The following is a 17,665-nucleotide window of genomic DNA, read 5'->3' as shown; positions in this document are numbered from 1 at the left end:
AAGATCGATTATGGAGAAAAACTTTGCACCATTAACAGCTGCCAACATTTCTTGAATTCTGGGCAAGGGATAAGTGTCTACCACAATATTTTTATTAAGAGACCTAAGGTCCACACACAATCTCAAATCTTGATTTTTTTAAGGGCAATAACTATAGCAGAAACCCACTCAGAACTATCAGTGAATTCGATGATGCCCTCAGAACACAGAGTATCTAGGTAAGATTTTAATTTTTGCCGAATACCTAGAGGAACCATGCGTACTTTATGTTGAATTGGCACAGCTCCTTTTTAGGTCTCGCCTAACCCAGCGCATGCGCTGGTCTGGTGAGACTTATTGAGAGGGCTCCAAAAAGTGCTACCAGGCCAGCCTAGAGCTACAGTGCATGTGAGCGGGCGCGCCGCGCTTTACCGCGATTACTCTCACTTTCGCGGCCGCAGGGCCGCTTTGATGTTTGATCGCGAACACTTTCACGGCCGCACGACCGCTTGGCATAGCCAACAGGTCTCGCTTTTGGGACCTTATAAGTATTTAGTTATGCAACGGTTGCATGGCTAAACATTTATAAGGTCCCAAAAGCGAGACCTATTGGCTATGCCAATGCTTGTTTTAGTTTGATTTTGTGTGTATAACCTTTTACCTGCCCAACTTCATCTTTAAAAATATCACTGTGTTTCTTCAGGATATCTCCAAAGAAGACTTTTCAATAGAAATACTATTGACAGCTAAATCTCTTAATTGAATAGGGCGATCTGAGCCTGGACATAAAATCACACCCAATTTCCCCAAATCAAACCATCCTACTATGTTTTTACCATCAATAGCCACATAAATTTTTGTAAGCACCCTGCGTCCTTCAAATTCCAAGGTATCTTCAAAGAAGCCTAACATAGAAATATCAAAATTACCAAACGCCTTTAGGTTAACATCAGTTTTCTTGAGTTTAACACCCCTCTTTGAAAAAAAATATCGGATAGGGTGGTAATCGGTGAACCTGAATCTGCCATGGCTTGAAAAGCCACGTCACCAACTAATACAGTGCCCAAAGGAGCCTTAAAAGGAATGGAAATATTGTTTACAGAATCATCAAACAAATCATCATAAACAGTAAGATGTATATTTTCTAAGTCATGCTCTACACTAGAAATATTATTAACACTAGAATTTGAAATTTTCTTTGGTGCTTTGCACACCGATGAAAATTGACCAACTTTGCCACATTTAATGCATTTTTTTTTTACAGCAGGACAGTCAAACCAATTCGCCAAGTGTGTTTTGGCACTGCATCTGTAACAACTTAGCTTACTGTCTGTTATTTTGGGCGTTTCCCTTATTGAAAGATTGTATGGCACAAACAGGAGAAGAGGAAGCAGCATTTCTAGATTCTTCAGCAGTGATGACCTTCGAGGATAAAATAGACCTTTCAATTCCTTTAGCCAAATCTAACCCTTCACCTAATGTGGGATTGCGACAGGCAAGGGGTCTTTCTTGTACCTTTTTTGACTCACAGTTGAACACAAATTGATCTCTAATGAAGAAATCGACATTTGCTCCATACTCACAGTTCGCAGCCAAAACTCTAAGAGCTGCAACATATTCTTCGATGGTTTCATCAGGAAGTTGTTTCCTTTTGTGAAAAGAATGTCTTTCAATAAAAACATTAGGTTCATCCTCGAATTGTTTCTCTAGTCTTGCTACAGCTTCCTTATAAACATTCCATCCATCTCCTCCACTACTGGGTGGTGCTATGGGAATGAGATTCTTGAATATTTCTATTGCTGCCGTGCCTAGAAAACTAAATAAAATTGCTTTCAACCTTTCAGGTGAAAATTGTGTGCCATCAATGGCTATTATGTAATTTTCAAATGGTTCAAACCATTTCTTCCATGCCAATTTTGGTTTGCCAGGAATCTGCAAAAATATGGCAGGCTGATTAAAGATTTGAAAAGCTGGAAATTTCAAATGAAAATTAAGAACATGAAAATTAAAAAGAAACATATACATATATATATATATATTTTAACCACACTGTATAGTGAATAAAGTATTAATCTGTCAGACTAAAGTACACATATCACTTAAATACTGCTTTTAAAATATATACATGAATAAAGTGTGCATATCACTGTAGAAGAAGTATAGACAATTAATTATACAGGACATGCACAAGTAATATCTTTAAAGTGTGCAAATCACTGTTGTAAATCTTAAAAAGAAATGTACTTATTAAACATGTACCTCAATATGGTACCATTAGAATTGTACTAAAAATCTCCAACCTTCTTGAAAGTGAGCGAATCACTGACTGTACTTAAAGTGTGCGAATCACTGGATCCGCAAATAAGATTAAAAACACTCCACAACTGAAGTGAAGCAACGCGAAGAACTCAAATGATCCAGAAGAAGCTGCAGTAAGCCTTGTTGTAACGGATCAAAGCGTTTCCAAATACAAAGCTGGTTAGAGAAAATCCAACAATATCAATATGGCCTCCACGTGACGTAAAACGTGCAACACGTCCTCCCAAGATGGCCGCCAGTGACGTGAGTTGCGTAGAAGCACGTCTGACACGTCAGCGCATAGGTAACTTGGCAACAATCGTCAGGGAGAGACGTCACAAGGATCACTTGCGTGAACAGCTCAAGGCGTGTTACAAGACTTAAGCGCGAGCAATGTCACAAGCAAGCAACGGATCCTTCAAGCAGCCAAACAATTTTAAAGTACAGTACCTTGAGTTTAGACGAGGAAGTAGCCGTGAAGAAAGGGTAGAATCATGAAGAATACATCAACGAATATATTCCAAAATTGTAGTAAAAGGTAACTTCAGAGATTCTTTGTAAAAAAAAATTTTTTTAAAAAAAAACACAGTGGGTCAGCACAGATTATAAAAAAACCAATCGTCGCCATTGTAATAAAGCGAGGAATCCGAGGTTTATATGAAAAATTATTCTTTTTTATTCAAAGTGCCATGAAAGTACCCACTGGTGCAAGAGCCAAGGCATCCAACTCAGTCAACCTCCAACCGCTTCCGAGCCTTTCAAACCCAAGCTCCTGCATCAGTGAATTCCATATTACACATACATATTCCAAATGACAAACAATAAGGCAGTGACATAAGTAACTCTAAACACTATAATAGAGATAAAGGAAAGACACAATACCACAGTATGCCAGACTGTTTTACTATCCCTTTTTAGGTCTCGTCTAGCGAAGGCTGCGCTTGCGCAGTCTCGCTCGCGAGACATAATGACTTGGAGAAGAGGGGCTTGAACCCGCCTCTCTTCTCCCCTGTTCTCCATTGGCTGGCCTCTTGAATGCTGGCCAGCCATTGGAGAAGAGGTCCGTCACTCCGAACAGGCCCCGTCCTTTTCGGATTCGGGGGTGTGTTTTTTGCAACTTTTCTCATTATCGCAGCCCGGCCCTTTTTTCGCTGGTGGGCGTGTTTGTTTTTGTTTTTTTCCATCCGAAGATTCGGCCATTTCGTGCGCGGCGGGGACTGGGAACGGTGGAAAACCTGTAACTTCCGTACGCTCCACCTATGGAGGTCACTGAACTACAGCCCTAGGCCAGATTTCGTGTGGACCGCTTTGGTGTGCCCCTCCCTCACCCCTTTCGGTGTCATTGTCCTGCACCCACACTCGGTGCCCAGTATTTCCATTTGCGAGTAAGTGCCCCTGCACGCTTTTCTCCTATGCAGTCCGACCACGAATCCCCCATTAATGGGCTTGGCCGCATTTTAACAATGCTCTTCAGATCCAGCAGTACTCTCTGCTGCTCAGGCTGGCACGTCCTCCCCTTCTGCAGACACCACGGAGTGGCAGCAGGCTATCTCCGCCCTCTTTTCTTCTCCAGCCCCGGCCCGCAGGACATCGCGGCAGGGAGACGGAGCCTGAAGTGTCAATCATCGCTGACAGCGAGGCGGGGCCGGTCCGGCCGGGCTCTGCTGGAGAGCGGCATCAGCAGAGACGAGTCGGCGCCACAGGCAGCGCGGCTCTTGCATATTGATGAACAGAGTCGTTGCTAGGCAGCCGCCCCCTGCAGGAGAATTTAGTGCGAGATGTACATGTTGACTTTCGTCTTCTTATGTGGCCTCTAGCGCGAGATGTGGAGCTGCTGCGGGGAGCGGGCGCCCAGCAGCAGCGCGGCTCTTGCATATTGATGAACAGAGCCGTTGCTAGGCAGCCGCCCCCTGCAGGAGAATTTAGTGCGAGATGTACATGTTGACTTTCGTCTTCTTATGTGGCCTCTAACCACAGAGTACTCTACTGGCGGTAATATATAGCTCGGGTATTCGCGCAACAATGAAAGAAGGTGCGGTCTGGCATTATGAACTGACACGTCCCCACACTAAACACGAAGACTTCGTACAAAGGAGCACATTTCCAGGCGCAAATGGCCTGCTTTTACGTTGCCATCCTTCGCAATCAGAAGTTCTGGCCAATGGACTTTGTATCATTGTACGTCTTTTATTTAATCTTAACGAATGAAGTCACTTTCTTTAAAAAAGTAAATATGTGTTACATTTTGAGGTTACTGTGTGGCTCTGTGTGTGGGGGTGGCTCTCTGTGGGGGTGGCTCGGTGTGTGTGGGGGTGGCTCTGTGTGTGTGGGGGTGGCTCTGTGTGTGTGTGGGGGGCTGTGTGTGTGTAGGGGTGGCTCTGTGTGTGTGGGGGTGGCTTTGTGTGTGGGGGGTGGCTGTGTGTGTGTGTGGGTGGCTCTGTTTGTGGGTGGCTCTGTGTGTGTGGGGGAGGGTCTGTGTGTGTGGGGGAGGGTCTGTGTGTGTGGGGGAGGGTCTGTGTGTGAGGGGGAGGGTCTGTGTGTGTGGCTCTGTGTGTGGGTGGCTTTTTTTGTAGGTGGCTCTATGCGTGTTGGGTCTGTGTGTGGGTAACTGTGTGTGTGTGTGTGTGGGTGGGTGGGTGGGTTTGTGGGTGGGTGCAAATGCAATAGGTCTCGCATTGGAGAGTGATTAAGCTATTGACATTGTAAATAACAATGCAGTTTCTTTAAATGTTTTAAAAACAAAAACATAAACAAAAAGAATGTCATGAGCAATGCCAATAGCTCTAACTTTAACAATGCCGAGACCATTGCATTGTAAATGCTTGTTTTCCATGTTGCCGATTTCATTTGTGGTGGTTAATCTGCAGATATAAGTAGGGCTGGAGTCGAGTGTAGATGAGGTCTACCCACTATTTTCAAAGTGTAAATGCCAGCTACTCTGTTGCAAAGCTGGCAACTTTCAACAAATTGACATAACTTATTAATAAAAGGAGTGCTCAGCGGTAATACCAATAAGTATACACTTTCAGCGGAGTGCCACCTTCCTTTCATACATTTCCTGAATTCACAGAAATTTGCAGAGCTCATCTCAGTGTAATTTTCTCACACCGGTACACTTTCAGCACCGCCTGCACGTTGTCTGCTTTTTTCCAAGCAGCAATGTGCAGGCGGGGAAGGGGCTTATCAGCTTCCAGCTTCGCCCATAACAAAAGCCGGAGTTAAGGGGCCATTAGGATTCTTTTTGTTGGAGTACTCTGGCTGGGAGCTATCAGGAGCCTCACACCTAGATGCAATGGAGGGAGAACAAAGGCTCACATCTGATCACTTCACAAGTACTGAAGGGAGAATTATTTGGACTTTGTTCAGTCCCTGTATATAAGAGATGTTTTTATATTATTTTACAGAGTTTTATATAGCGCAAACTGGACCTAAATCGGGTATCATAGTGCTTTAAATAGCACCAGTTGCGTTACAAGAGGACACATTCATTTTTGTTAGGCACAGGAAGATTTAGTGACTTGCCCAGAATCAGTGCTGCGAGGTCATACGAATGGGAATAGCAATATGCAAATATGATTACTCCACTGCAAATATAAAAAACAAAAGTAAAAGACGTTGTCATTTTCAACGCCAAAAGCTCTAACTTTCACAAATGCGAGACTGATTACATTGCAAATGCTTGTTATTTTATATAAATGGGCATGTGAGTTACCGAGACACAAACCCAGTTCCCCAGATTCGAGGTCGACCGCCCTAGCCATAAGGCCAACTCCTCTCCCCATATGCATACACTGTAAGATATGCATACACTGCGGGCCACTAGAGCCTAATTTCGGGGGATGGGGGGCTGAAAATGATTTCGGGGGAGGGGGGGCCAATTCTTCCAGCCATAGGCGGAAAGGCTCTAAGAAGGGGAGAGAACACAACAAAAGCCTCATTAACAAGTAAATGGTCTTTTAAAGACCTGTGAAGTACTCGGGTGCGGCTGCAATAAGAGGGTCACCAGCCCGCATAGCTGTCTCAGCCGGGCTGACACACACGACGGGGGGGTTGGGGGGGGGTAAAGCCCAGTGAGCCCAATGGGTGTTGCGCACCTGATACACTGTAAGAATGTCAAATGTGTTGGTCGCCCCAGGATTTACACAAATAATTTAAATACCACTATTACGTTTTGTTTATTTATAGCACTTTAGCACTACTCAATCCAATGGAGGGCATCAAGAGCGCTATACATCACACGTACAGATTATACATTGGCAATAATTAATGTCTGTATAACAATATAAAGGATGTGTTACATAAGACAGTGAGGGTTATAAAATGTATGAGTCACTTGTCATTCATACCTCACTGGGCTATATTATAAGGATTACAGTTTATTAACTGCAAGCAACAAAAGGCTCCGTCTTAAAAGCAGTAAATCACATACCCATTTATATACAATAACAAGCATTTGCAATGTAATCAGTCTCGCATTTGTGAAAGTTAGAGCTTTTGGCGTTGAAAATGACAATGTCTTTTACTTTTGTTGTTTATATTTGCAGTGGAGTAATCATATTTGCATATCGCTATTCCCATTCGTATGACCTCCCGGCACTGAGAACGAGAAAATGAGAAATTGGTTATAAGGGAGGGATGACAAGAGTAATATGCTGCATGGAAAAAAAAGTAACAACATAACGGAAAAAGCAAACACTAGTAGGCAATGCAAGATTAAGTTAAGAATGTGAGCAGGAACAACGTTGTTAACTTAACGCTTTTACAATTAATAATCAATGAGTGTTTTTGCCTGAAAAGTTAAGGACACGACGACAGGGCCCGGAAGGAAACCGTTTCAATGTCCATTGCTTATATCCTTACAAAACGTAAGCAGTATGGCTTAAAAAGACCACATCCCTGTACACAGAGCCATGGTTCACATTTTATAAAGTAAAATAAGGAAAACAGCTGCTAAGGATCACAATAAACGTTTTCCACTCTACCCATCAACCAGGTATTGCAATACCTCCAGGAATGGTGCACTTCCCCACCTGGGGAAAACAATGTTGTTCAAAGAAAGACGGGGGGAAAAAAGTAGCGTTTCACTGGCAAACTCTTTAAAGCTGTGCTAATGTGTGTGGGTGTAATTAACCCCAATGTGGCCAGTTTGCAACCAATCCATCTTGCTTTATTTTGTTTTTTATTTATTCTTCATATTTTGAACCTTTTTTTTCCCCTCTCTGTCCTAGGCTGCACTTTGGAATAGGAAAAATGGCAGAAAAGGATGCCATTTCCAGTAAAAGTGTTTCTTTCTTTTCTGGATCCATTTCACAGGGTCACAAATAAAAGAAAGGAGAGGAAAGAGAGGGTAAAAGCCGTTTGTTGAAGTAATGTTTTTCAGCAACTGTGGAGGAGCGAGACAGACGGAAAAAGAGGGAATAAGAGGATGAAAAGAGGGGTGTGGAGCAGCTGCCAGCGGCAGAGCAGGAGAATTGAAAACTGTAGGGAGGTGGGTGGAGAGAGAGGTGTGTGGCAAGAGGAGGGAGGTGGTGTTCATTATATTGAGAAGGGGGCCCTTACACCGTGGTGAGCATAAATCCACGAGATCGGTTGGATTTATTGCAAGTGGACCAAAGACATGCATTGGGACCAAACATATACAAATAAAACATTCTTGCTTGTAGATTTAAGACTTTGAGTCTTTTTTTCTGTTAACAAGTTACATGTACATTTGGGGGTCGGGGAAGAAAATGTGGTTACAGCGCCCATTTCACTTGTTACCCCACCACTGCCTAATAAAACTTTTTTTACAAATCAAATGCTGTAGGCGAGGTGGGGTTAGGGTAGCAGACGGCATGCGTCCTCATTTTTGCAGCGCTGAAACTCTTCTTTGTGTTTCAAAGCAAGGGTATTACCATCTGAATGCATGTGCAGAAGAGCATGGAACATTAAGTAAGCAGGAAGTTGTAAAGCATTTAAACTCATGGCAAAGAAAAAGAGCTGATAAGGATCACATTAAACATTTTCCACTGTACGCATCAATCAGGTATTGCAGTACATCCAGGAATGGTGCACTTCCCGAACCGGGCAAAAACAAAGTTGTTCTAAGAAGGAAAACGAAGTAGCGCTTCACTGGCAAACTCTGTATAGTGGCGCTAATATGTGAGGGACTGACTCTGTCCGGGGGAAAAACACGTACCTGCTAGACGATGTGCACGGCGAACGGTGAAAGGAAACATGGTGCAGAATTAGCCGTTACCCACCCATTCCAGAATAGTGGTTGCGTTGTTCCTGCTGTAGAGGACAACACCACCAAGGATAAGTGGGAGGGGCTGAAAAGTAAGTTTCAGATTTTGGAACTTTTGTTATATTATGCGCAACAACAAAACAGGATTCCAAATAAACTGTGCAGCCCATGTGCATAATATAATCAAAAACGGTCCAAAATACTTGACGGGCAGGAGGTGGTGGTGGGGGAACAAGATAGAATCAAATGTAATCCACGCCAAAGAACAAATAGGAAATAAATATTAGCAAATAATAACAAGCATGGTGGAGGCGGAGAAGGCAGCTGCAGCCCAAAGAGGGGCGTGTCAGGGAAGTGCATAGCTGTTGTGCCTGCAACTCCATGAAGAAGTCATTAAGAAAAGAGTGCTCAGAAACCAAAATGAACCGAGTAAAGCCACATGTAACGGGCAGTCCTCCTGGGAGGTTACAAAAGTAGAAAAGGAGGTACTACTAAAGACATTAACCAAAGGTAAAGAGAATTTCCAAAAGACAGTCAAAGTAGTCAATTAAAAACATGGTTGGAGGTTAACGTCCATATGCTGAGAACAACATGTCTCGAAGAGACAGCGCAAGCACTGCCTGGACGAGACCTTAAAACCGGTTATGTGCTTTGCAGGACAGCATCTATGCTACTTTGATTCAAAACTAGGAACAGGCAAAACACAGATTTCTTCAGCAAATATGTTATCCTCCATAGTTATCTTACCATTAATACTACTCCCCGAGATTTTGCTGGCACATAAAGATCTCTGCTGCAGGTGCCTTAACCCTATAAGTTGAGGCCCAGATTTTGCGTCAGGGTTGCATCACTCTTTTGGCAGAACCCCAATGCAAAATCTAATTTTAGAAATATTGTAATGCGCTCAAATGTACTAATGATGGACCTACTAAACAATTGTGAGGTCTCAAGATCGAATGTCACATCCTGTGAGGTCATGGGTTGTGATGCCACGTGAGGTCACGCTGTGATGTCACTTTCTGTGATCTCACACCAATTATGCCTAACTTGGTGAGTTCCCCCACTTCTATTTTTTTAGGATCTGAGCCCTGGAAATAAGGCGTAACGTATGCCACACGTCACTGAATAGCTCATTGCGTCTCAGTCCTTTTCTGCCATTGCCGAGTATTACTTGTGGGTTCCCAGAATAAATATTTACCATCCCGACCGCTGGCTGTAATATTGTAAAAAGTGCGTATTAAATTCGACAGTTTTACGTATTCTAGTCTTCTACCCAGGTCGCTTCCGTTATGCTTGCAGAGCATGCTAACCATATACAACCGCGAGCAGTATACAGCTTGCCACGGACTGTTTTATTCCAGAGTCTGTTTGAACTTACAAAACGTGCCGTGCCATGACCTCCGATGTCCACTGCTGTCTGGAGGTTCTTCAACGTGGACACCGAAACACTTCGGAACGTGTGACCTGTAAGCAAAGAGAAACGCTCCACCGCGCATGGAAAGAGAGAGAGGACAGGCGGTTGAGAACACAAAGAAAGGACTAAGACATGGAAATAAACAAAGGACAAAAATAATTCTCTTTCGTGGAAGAAACACCTTACCTGAAATGCGGAAGTGACAGAAGAGTCTAGATAGTATTTGCAGGTATTCGTAGTATGTTGCCATTAGGTCATGCGTTACAGAGAGCACAATAATGCAATCTTGCTCAGAGGGACCCCGTTCTCAAATATAATGTTCAGAGCTGTACTTTGCATACTCTATGTAGAATTTATTTTCGATGTATCTGGACTGTTAGGTACATGCAGTGGTCGAAGTGCATCAAAAAAGTATAGGAACTGATATTGCGCGGAAGGGGGCGGGGCTAAAAACAAATTATTCAACTTTTTTTCGGTTTTTCATCCTCATGTACCTTTTAGTAATGTGGTAAGTTGGTAGAATGAATGAATGATGTAGTCATTGTAGAATTACAGTGTTTAGATGTTCTTTTCTGATGTTAAGGAATGTTGGTATATCAGATGCGGTGTGGCAGCGGTTGCACTCACACCTACACACCGAAGCTGTACGAGATTGTCAATAAAGAAAAATATTGCAAATCAGCTGTTCCAGAGTGTCACTACATACCTACAAATACATAACTTAAATAACAAGCATTGGCATAGTCAATAGGTCTCGCTTTTAGGGCCTTATGTGTTTATTTTGAAGTTTTGGCTATGTTGTAGAGTATTGTTGCTGATGTGTTTTATGTAGAAAAGTTCTAATAAAAAGTGTTATATGTGGTACTTAGTGGTATTATGTGGAGTGTATTGATGTTGCATTGAGTATAGTGTAAATTATGTGGTGTGTAATTATGTGGTACTGAGTGTTGTTATGTGTAGTGTATGTATATTGCATTGAGTGTAGATATACATTTGTGGTGTGTTATTACGTGGCACTGAGTGATAATATCTGGATTGTATTAATGTTGTACTGAGTTGAGTGTAATTATGTGGTATGTAATTATGTGTTATTGAGTGATATTATGTGGGGTGTATGTTGCATTTAGTAGAGTGTAATTATGTGGTATGTAATTATGTGGCAGTGAGTGGTATTATTTGGAGTGTATCTTGCATTGAGTGCAGTATAATTCTGGAGCATATCATTATGTGGCACTGAGTTGTATTATGCAGAGTGATTTTGTGTTGTATTGAGGAGAGTGTAATTATGTGGAGTGTAATTATGTGGCACTGATTTGTTTTATATGTAGTGTATTTATGTTGCTTTGAGTAGCTTGTAATTATGTTGCATGTAATTATGTGTTACCTTGACGATCCTACTTCTTTGGAAGTGATTTTTTCCCATCTTTTGTCCTTCCCGGAACCGGTTATATTAGCTGGTGATTTCAACATCATTTTAGATCCGATCCTGGACAAATCTCATAACAGTAGATCTCGTGTCCCTTCTAAATCAAGATCTTTTTTGTTGAATGTAATGAAACAGTACGGATATGTGGACATTTGGAGATTAAGGGCCGGGCAGCAGCAGGGGGTCTCTTTTAGAAATTATAAATATAATCATCAGTCGAGGATAGATTTTATATTAATCAATCATAATTTAATCGACGCTGTTAAGGACATTCGATATTTCCCGTTACATCTATCCGATCATTCTGCTGTATTCCTGGAACTTACGGTACCTACTCTTGCCGTAGCAAGGACTTGGTCTTTTGACCGAACTTTACTCTCTCAACCTGAAGATGTCACCTTTTTAAAAACTGAAGTGAGGTCCTTCTTAGAGGTAAATGTGGGCTCTGCAGGACCCGGTGTGGTCTGGCACTCACTTAAAGCCTTTTTGAGAGGTCTTATTACGGGCAAGGTGTCATATAGAAGGAGGGAATACAGAGAGGCCATTGCCTCTGTAGAGGCGACTCTGTCTAAAACGCAGACTGATATTGATGCCAACTTAGCCTCTACAGATGTTGTCTTATTACCTTTGCGGGCTAAACTACTTACTCTAAGGGGCCAACTGACCTCGATTCTTAACCGGTGGCTTCAGGAAAGATGGGAGGCCAGTAAAATCGCACATTTCCAGTATGGAGAAAGTGCTGGTAAATTATTGGCATGGAAAGCAAAAACTGATCAGGTTTGTAATAACATCAACCAGATCAATGTCAATAACGTCCCTCTTTCTTCAGATGCAGATATTAGAGCAGCATTTAGAGATTACTATCAAGCCATTTACCATGAAGATAAGAAATTGGATACTGTTACTATCAATGATTGGCTTAGGAAAACAGATTTACCAAGTCTTTCCGCCGATCAGTCAGTAATGCTAGATAGTAAAATCTCGGAAGAAGAGGTAAGGAAAGCCATCCAGGAAGCCAAGAAAGGCAAGGCGTCTGGGCCTGATGGCCTGCCTGCTGAAATATATAGAACTTTGGAGCAGGAACTTGTCCCCTTCCTGGTTACACTGTTTAATCAGATCTTGCTGGATGGAGTGCGACCACCCGTGTCATGGGATAACGCATCTATAACTGTTATTTTGAAGCCAGGGAAGTCCCCAACAGCCTGCGGTTCTTATAGACCAATCTCTATTTTGAATGGGGACTATAAGATCTTTGCCTCCATTCTTGCAAAGAGATTGGCTCTAGTCGCTCCCACTATTTTACACACAGATCAGAAAGGATTTATTAAGGGACGACAGCTTTTTAAACTGACTTTTGATTTGATTGGATCAATAGATTTGGCATGTTTGAAGTCTTTGCCCTTGGCGGTTCTCACGCTGGACGCCACCAAGGCCTTCGACAGAGTCAATTGGCTGTATCTGTCGGAGGCCTTGGCAAAGTTTGGCTTGGGGGGTAGATTTCGTCAGGCGATTGGTCTTCTTTATCGGAACCCTAGTGCCCGTGTATTGATTAATGGTATTTTATCTGACCCATTTGACATCTTGTGGGGTACCAGACAGGGCTGCCCTCTCTCCCCGATCCTGTTCGATCTGTATGCTGAACCATTTGCCCAGAGTTTGAGGGATAGTGTGAACATCAAGGCATTTGCATACGGGGGCTAGGAGAGAAAGGTGGCCCTCTATGCTGACGATATCCTTATATATACCCCTGAACCGCATGAGGCCCTTCCCGCAATATTTAAGTTAGCTTCGGAGTTCGGGAGGGTCTCTGGCTCCGAAATTAATACTTTAAAGACCGAGATGATGACCTGGAATATTGACTATAGTACCTTCAATTCCGAAATCCGGCCGGGGAGTCAGATGAGGTATCTAGGTTTGGATATTGTAGCTGACCTCGATCAGATCACTATTACTAACTTCTCAAAAGTTGCAAAAGAGTGTCGTAAGTTGCTCCAGACCTGGGCCCATCTTCCGCTCTCCCTACTGGGTAGGGTCAGCCTTGTTAAAATGTTTATTTTGCCCAAAGTTTCTTTTTTGTTTAATACGATACCTCTATATTTTGATCCCGCCTCTATCAGAAAATTGCAGTCTGACATTAGTTCCTTTATTTGGAATAAACATCTTCCAAGAATCTCCTGGAAAAAAATCAGGAGGCGTAGGGAAAAAGGAGGGCTCGCTGCCCCTGATCTCCAGGCTTATGCCTGGGCTTTCCAGCTTTCTCACGCCAGGATCCTATTAAAGAGTCCAGCAGGTTATGGAGTGGGGTCCATTTATTCTATCTTATTGGATGCAGAAGGGGTAAGTCAGTCAGGGTTTCTTTTTAAATTTGGAAACCCCAAGTTTTTCAAAAAAATTAAACTGAAAATTTTATGGGGTATGGCTAGATTATGGGCTCAGATGTCTAAGGCCATTAAAGTTGGGTATTATGGAAGCAGGACACCGTTGTGGGATCTTCCCGACAGCCCAACTTGGTTAGGGGATGCACTAGCTATGTCTATGAGAGAGGCGGGACTAGAGGAGTGGGGTGACCTATTTGTTGACGGGGATTTGTTACCTTGGGAATATCTTTGCACTAAAATTGGCCCAAACTTCTCTAGGCTTAAATATCTTCAAATATCGAGTTGGTCTCGTGCATATTCTGTTCAACCTCCACATGGTATTAAATATCCCTTGGGTGCGTATAGTTATCTTATAACGCTTTTGGCAGATAAACTGCCTGCCAAGAAGGACATTTCACTGTGGTATAATCTAATCCTGGAGGAAATGGATGGAATATTTACATTGCCAGAGGAGCTTTGGTCTTTGCATGTCACCAATCCCGATCTACAACACCTTTGGAATTCGTCTTGTACGTTGATGTGGGACATTGTCAAACCTGCATGGTTACGCAGGAACCATCTTTTCACCATTCATCGAGCATATTATTCACCCCTTCGTCTCTCTAAATTTACCGAGGGGAGTAGTGTGGCTTGCGCGAATTGTGGTTTGGTGGCTGCTTCTGACATTCACATGTTCTTTGAGTGTCCGCATTTGTCCCCATTTTGGGAAGCCATCAGTAAGACTCTTTCACTTTCTGTTGGTGTTAACATCACCTTGGACCTTACATCAGTAATATTTGGTTGCTATCAAGGTGTCCCTTCCTTGGCAAAAAAGCTTATTTTTTATGCCATACTGCTTGCCAGGAGGGAGATATGCAAGAAGTGGAAGGACTCTTCATCTCCTTCTATCAATGACTGGTATGCTTCTACTCTGCTGGTCTCTAAGTTGGACCTGGCTAGAACCAGTAACCCAGATATAAGATCCTTCTGGCATCTTCTGAATTGGGACCATTGAGTGTCTGGGGTATTTATTTATTTATTTATTTATTTATTTATTTTCCTCCCAGATCCAATGATTAAGCCATTAATCCCATTCTGAGGGACAGTTGTCTCTTGGTGCTATCATTAGTACCTTGGCTGGGTTCTAGCAATTTCTGTTTGGTTTTATATTAGCGATCATTGCTGGTTGAAACATTGTTGCTGAGGGGTGAGTTTTTCCATTCCATTACTGCCCCAACCAGTTATAGTAACTGAGGCAGCACAATGTGTGTAAACCTACAATATTGCACATTGAAACCTGAGTGGCAGATGAGGACAATAATTTTTTTTTTTTTTTTAATTATGTGTTAGTAAGTGGTATTATGTGGAGTGTATGTTGCATTTAGTAGAGTGTAATTATGTTGTTTAATTATGTTGTTTTGAGTGTTGTTATCTGTAGTGAATTTATATTGTATTGAGTAGAGTGTTATTATTTTGCGTGTTAATATGAGTGATATTATGTGGATTGTATTAATGCTGTATTGAGTAGAGTGTAAATATGTGATATGTAATTATATGGCACTGAGTGGTATTATGTGAGGTGTGTGTTAGATTTAGTATAATATAATTATGTGGTATTGAATGGTATTTTGTGTTGCATAGAGGATATTGTAATTATGTGGATTGTAATTATGTGGCACTGATTGGTATTAGGTGGAGTGTATTTATGTTGCATTGAGTAGAGTGTAAGTATGTGGCATGTAATTATGTGGCAGTTAGTGGTATTATGTGGAGTGTATGTTGCATTTAGTAGTGTTTAATTATGTGGTGTGATTATGTGGTTTTGTGTGGAGTGTATTTATATTGTATTGCGTAAAGTGTAACTATGTGGTGTGTTATTATGTGACACTGATTGATATTATGTGGTTTGTATTTATGTTGTATTGAGTAGAGTGTAATTATGTGGCACGTAATTATGTGGTATTGAGTGGTATTATGTGGGGTGTATGTTGCATTTAGTAGAGTGTACTGACAAGTCTCTCACCTTGTTATGCACAACACGAGGTCACCTGTTAGCTTCACACTGGTGTGTGCTCCCTATGTATGTGTGCACACTGACTCGCAATCACGGACTCCACATAGGCAACGTAACTCAAATATTTACTCTTTTATAGAGACAGCATGGATTTAACGCTGATACTCGCAGTACCCAGCACATAACGACGGAGCAGTGGTTACAGACATCATGTTTACTCTCACACATAGAGTCACACCTTCAGGGGGGGCCTGCGCTGCCCGCACTGCCCTTTCGTGCCTGCTTCTGAAGCCTCTTCCCTGGTGTCGCTAAGGTACATAAAGGACCTATCGCAATTTCCGACCCTTTCTTCTGGCCTGGCCTGGCAGCGCCCCTTCCAGCCCCCGTCTCCTCAAGAACCCATAGCCCGATCTACTTTTTTTATTAGGGCCATAAAACGCCTGCTTATTTGGAAGGCAAGGGCGATCTGTTTATTGCAGTTCCCAATCTCCACTTCAAACGGAGAGGGTGACAGAGGGAGAAACTGTACAAACTCAGCCTTGGCAGTCTTTGTTAAACAGCTAGGCGTGTCGTTTCTTCCCTACAGGATTTTCATATTTATGATATGCGCTGACCTGCGTTTCACCCCAGCCAGGGCTCTCCCTCGCAGCCTGACGAGCAGCCTGCCTCAGTCACACTGAATGCGGCCTACCATTAACTTGAGAGAAAAATTGGCCTGGTAAAGAATTGCATTCTCCCCCTGAACCCCTACCCCACCCGTCCCCACATACACCCATTCTCATCTCGAGCTTTAAGGCAACTCGCCGTTAAATTCACTATACACATTTTTTCAGGAAACTACTTTTAAAATAAAAAATTGGATTTTTAGCTTAAACCAAAATCAAAGCTGTGGGTGACAATATTTTAATAAGTACGAGATGGAACACGGATTCAAACTTACATTTCTGAACACAAACATTTACGATTAAAGGTGGGCGTCCATCCCATTACCCAGGGGTACAGAATAAGAAATACTATAATACTCGCGCGGCCTGGAAACCAGTCTCTGTTACTCCTAAAACAGCATCCCTTTAACAGAGTCCAATAGAAGACGAGAGCATGTGTACAAACACTCTCCGAAAACAAGATACTCACCAAGAATCATGTTAGCAGCTTTGAAAGAAATAATAGAGCGCCCAAGGCCATGATTACATTTGGGGTAAAGTCTGCCGTTAGGTAAAGTTTATTTGAAGTGGGGGAAGTGTGCCTGCAGAAACTGATGAGCAAAAAAAAAAAAAACGACCCACGAAGCGTTTCCCTTGCGGGAGCGAGCAAGGGCACCATCTGTTTGCAAGTTAATTACAAACAGATGTTGCCAAAGCTCGCTCCCGCAAGGGAAACGCCAAACGTGCACACGTTTCCATTGAAAGCAATGCAAAGCGTGCACGTTTTTGGGCGAAAAAGCGAATCGATTCCAAGAGGTCCCCTCCTATGCAGCACATGTGCGCTGCGTAGGCGAGACCTAAAAACTAAATACAAGTTATGTTAATTAGTGGGAAATGCACTATCGTACATTATGAAACCTTCATTAGTTAATGCACTGCACAAAATCCTGTTTGGTGCAGTGGAGAATAGTGACTTGTGTATGTTTAATGCTGCAGTGTCCCAGCTTGTGACAAAGCATTGCGAGCATATAAGCCATTATTTTAAACTTGTATTACACACAGTATAAGATAGGCTGCTACAGAATGCGCAAAATGGTTTAAGAAAAAAAGTGTTTCCAAACTTTAGATTTATTGCAAGCTGTATGTAGTGCATTTTCTTTTTATAACTGTCTTTTAAAAGCACACCCTACACAGCTAAGCTGGTAGCTCCCTTACAATACCCCTCAAAAAGAATAAATGTGTGCCGTCAGGAAGCAATATATTTTGGTAACTGTCTTTTAAAAGGACACACTTCACAGCTTTGCTGG

General features: G+C 42.4%; 1 protein-coding gene across 1 annotated transcript in view; it reads right to left on the bottom strand.

Moving 5' to 3' along the window:
• Positions 1–10,021, bottom strand: part of MRPL23 (mitochondrial ribosomal protein L23) — a 151,851-nt gene extending 141,830 nt beyond the window's left edge. The window contains exon 1 of the mRNA XM_085644939.1: positions 9,882–10,021. Within this exon, the coding sequence (XP_085501065.1) occupies positions 9,882–9,898 (17 nt within the window). The 5' untranslated portion in view covers positions 9,899–10,021. The remainder of the gene's footprint in view (positions 1–9,881) is intronic.
• Between the last annotated feature and the right edge of the window lie 7,644 nt (positions 10,022–17,665).

The sequence above is a fragment of the Triturus cristatus genome, chromosome 3_1 (assembly GCF_964204655.1).
Source record: "Triturus cristatus chromosome 3_1, aTriCri1.1, whole genome shotgun sequence".
NCBI lineage: Eukaryota > Metazoa > Chordata > Amphibia > Caudata > Salamandridae > Triturus > Triturus cristatus.
The sequence above is the reverse complement of the archived record's forward strand: the minus strand, read 5'-3'. Positions and strand labels throughout refer to the sequence as shown.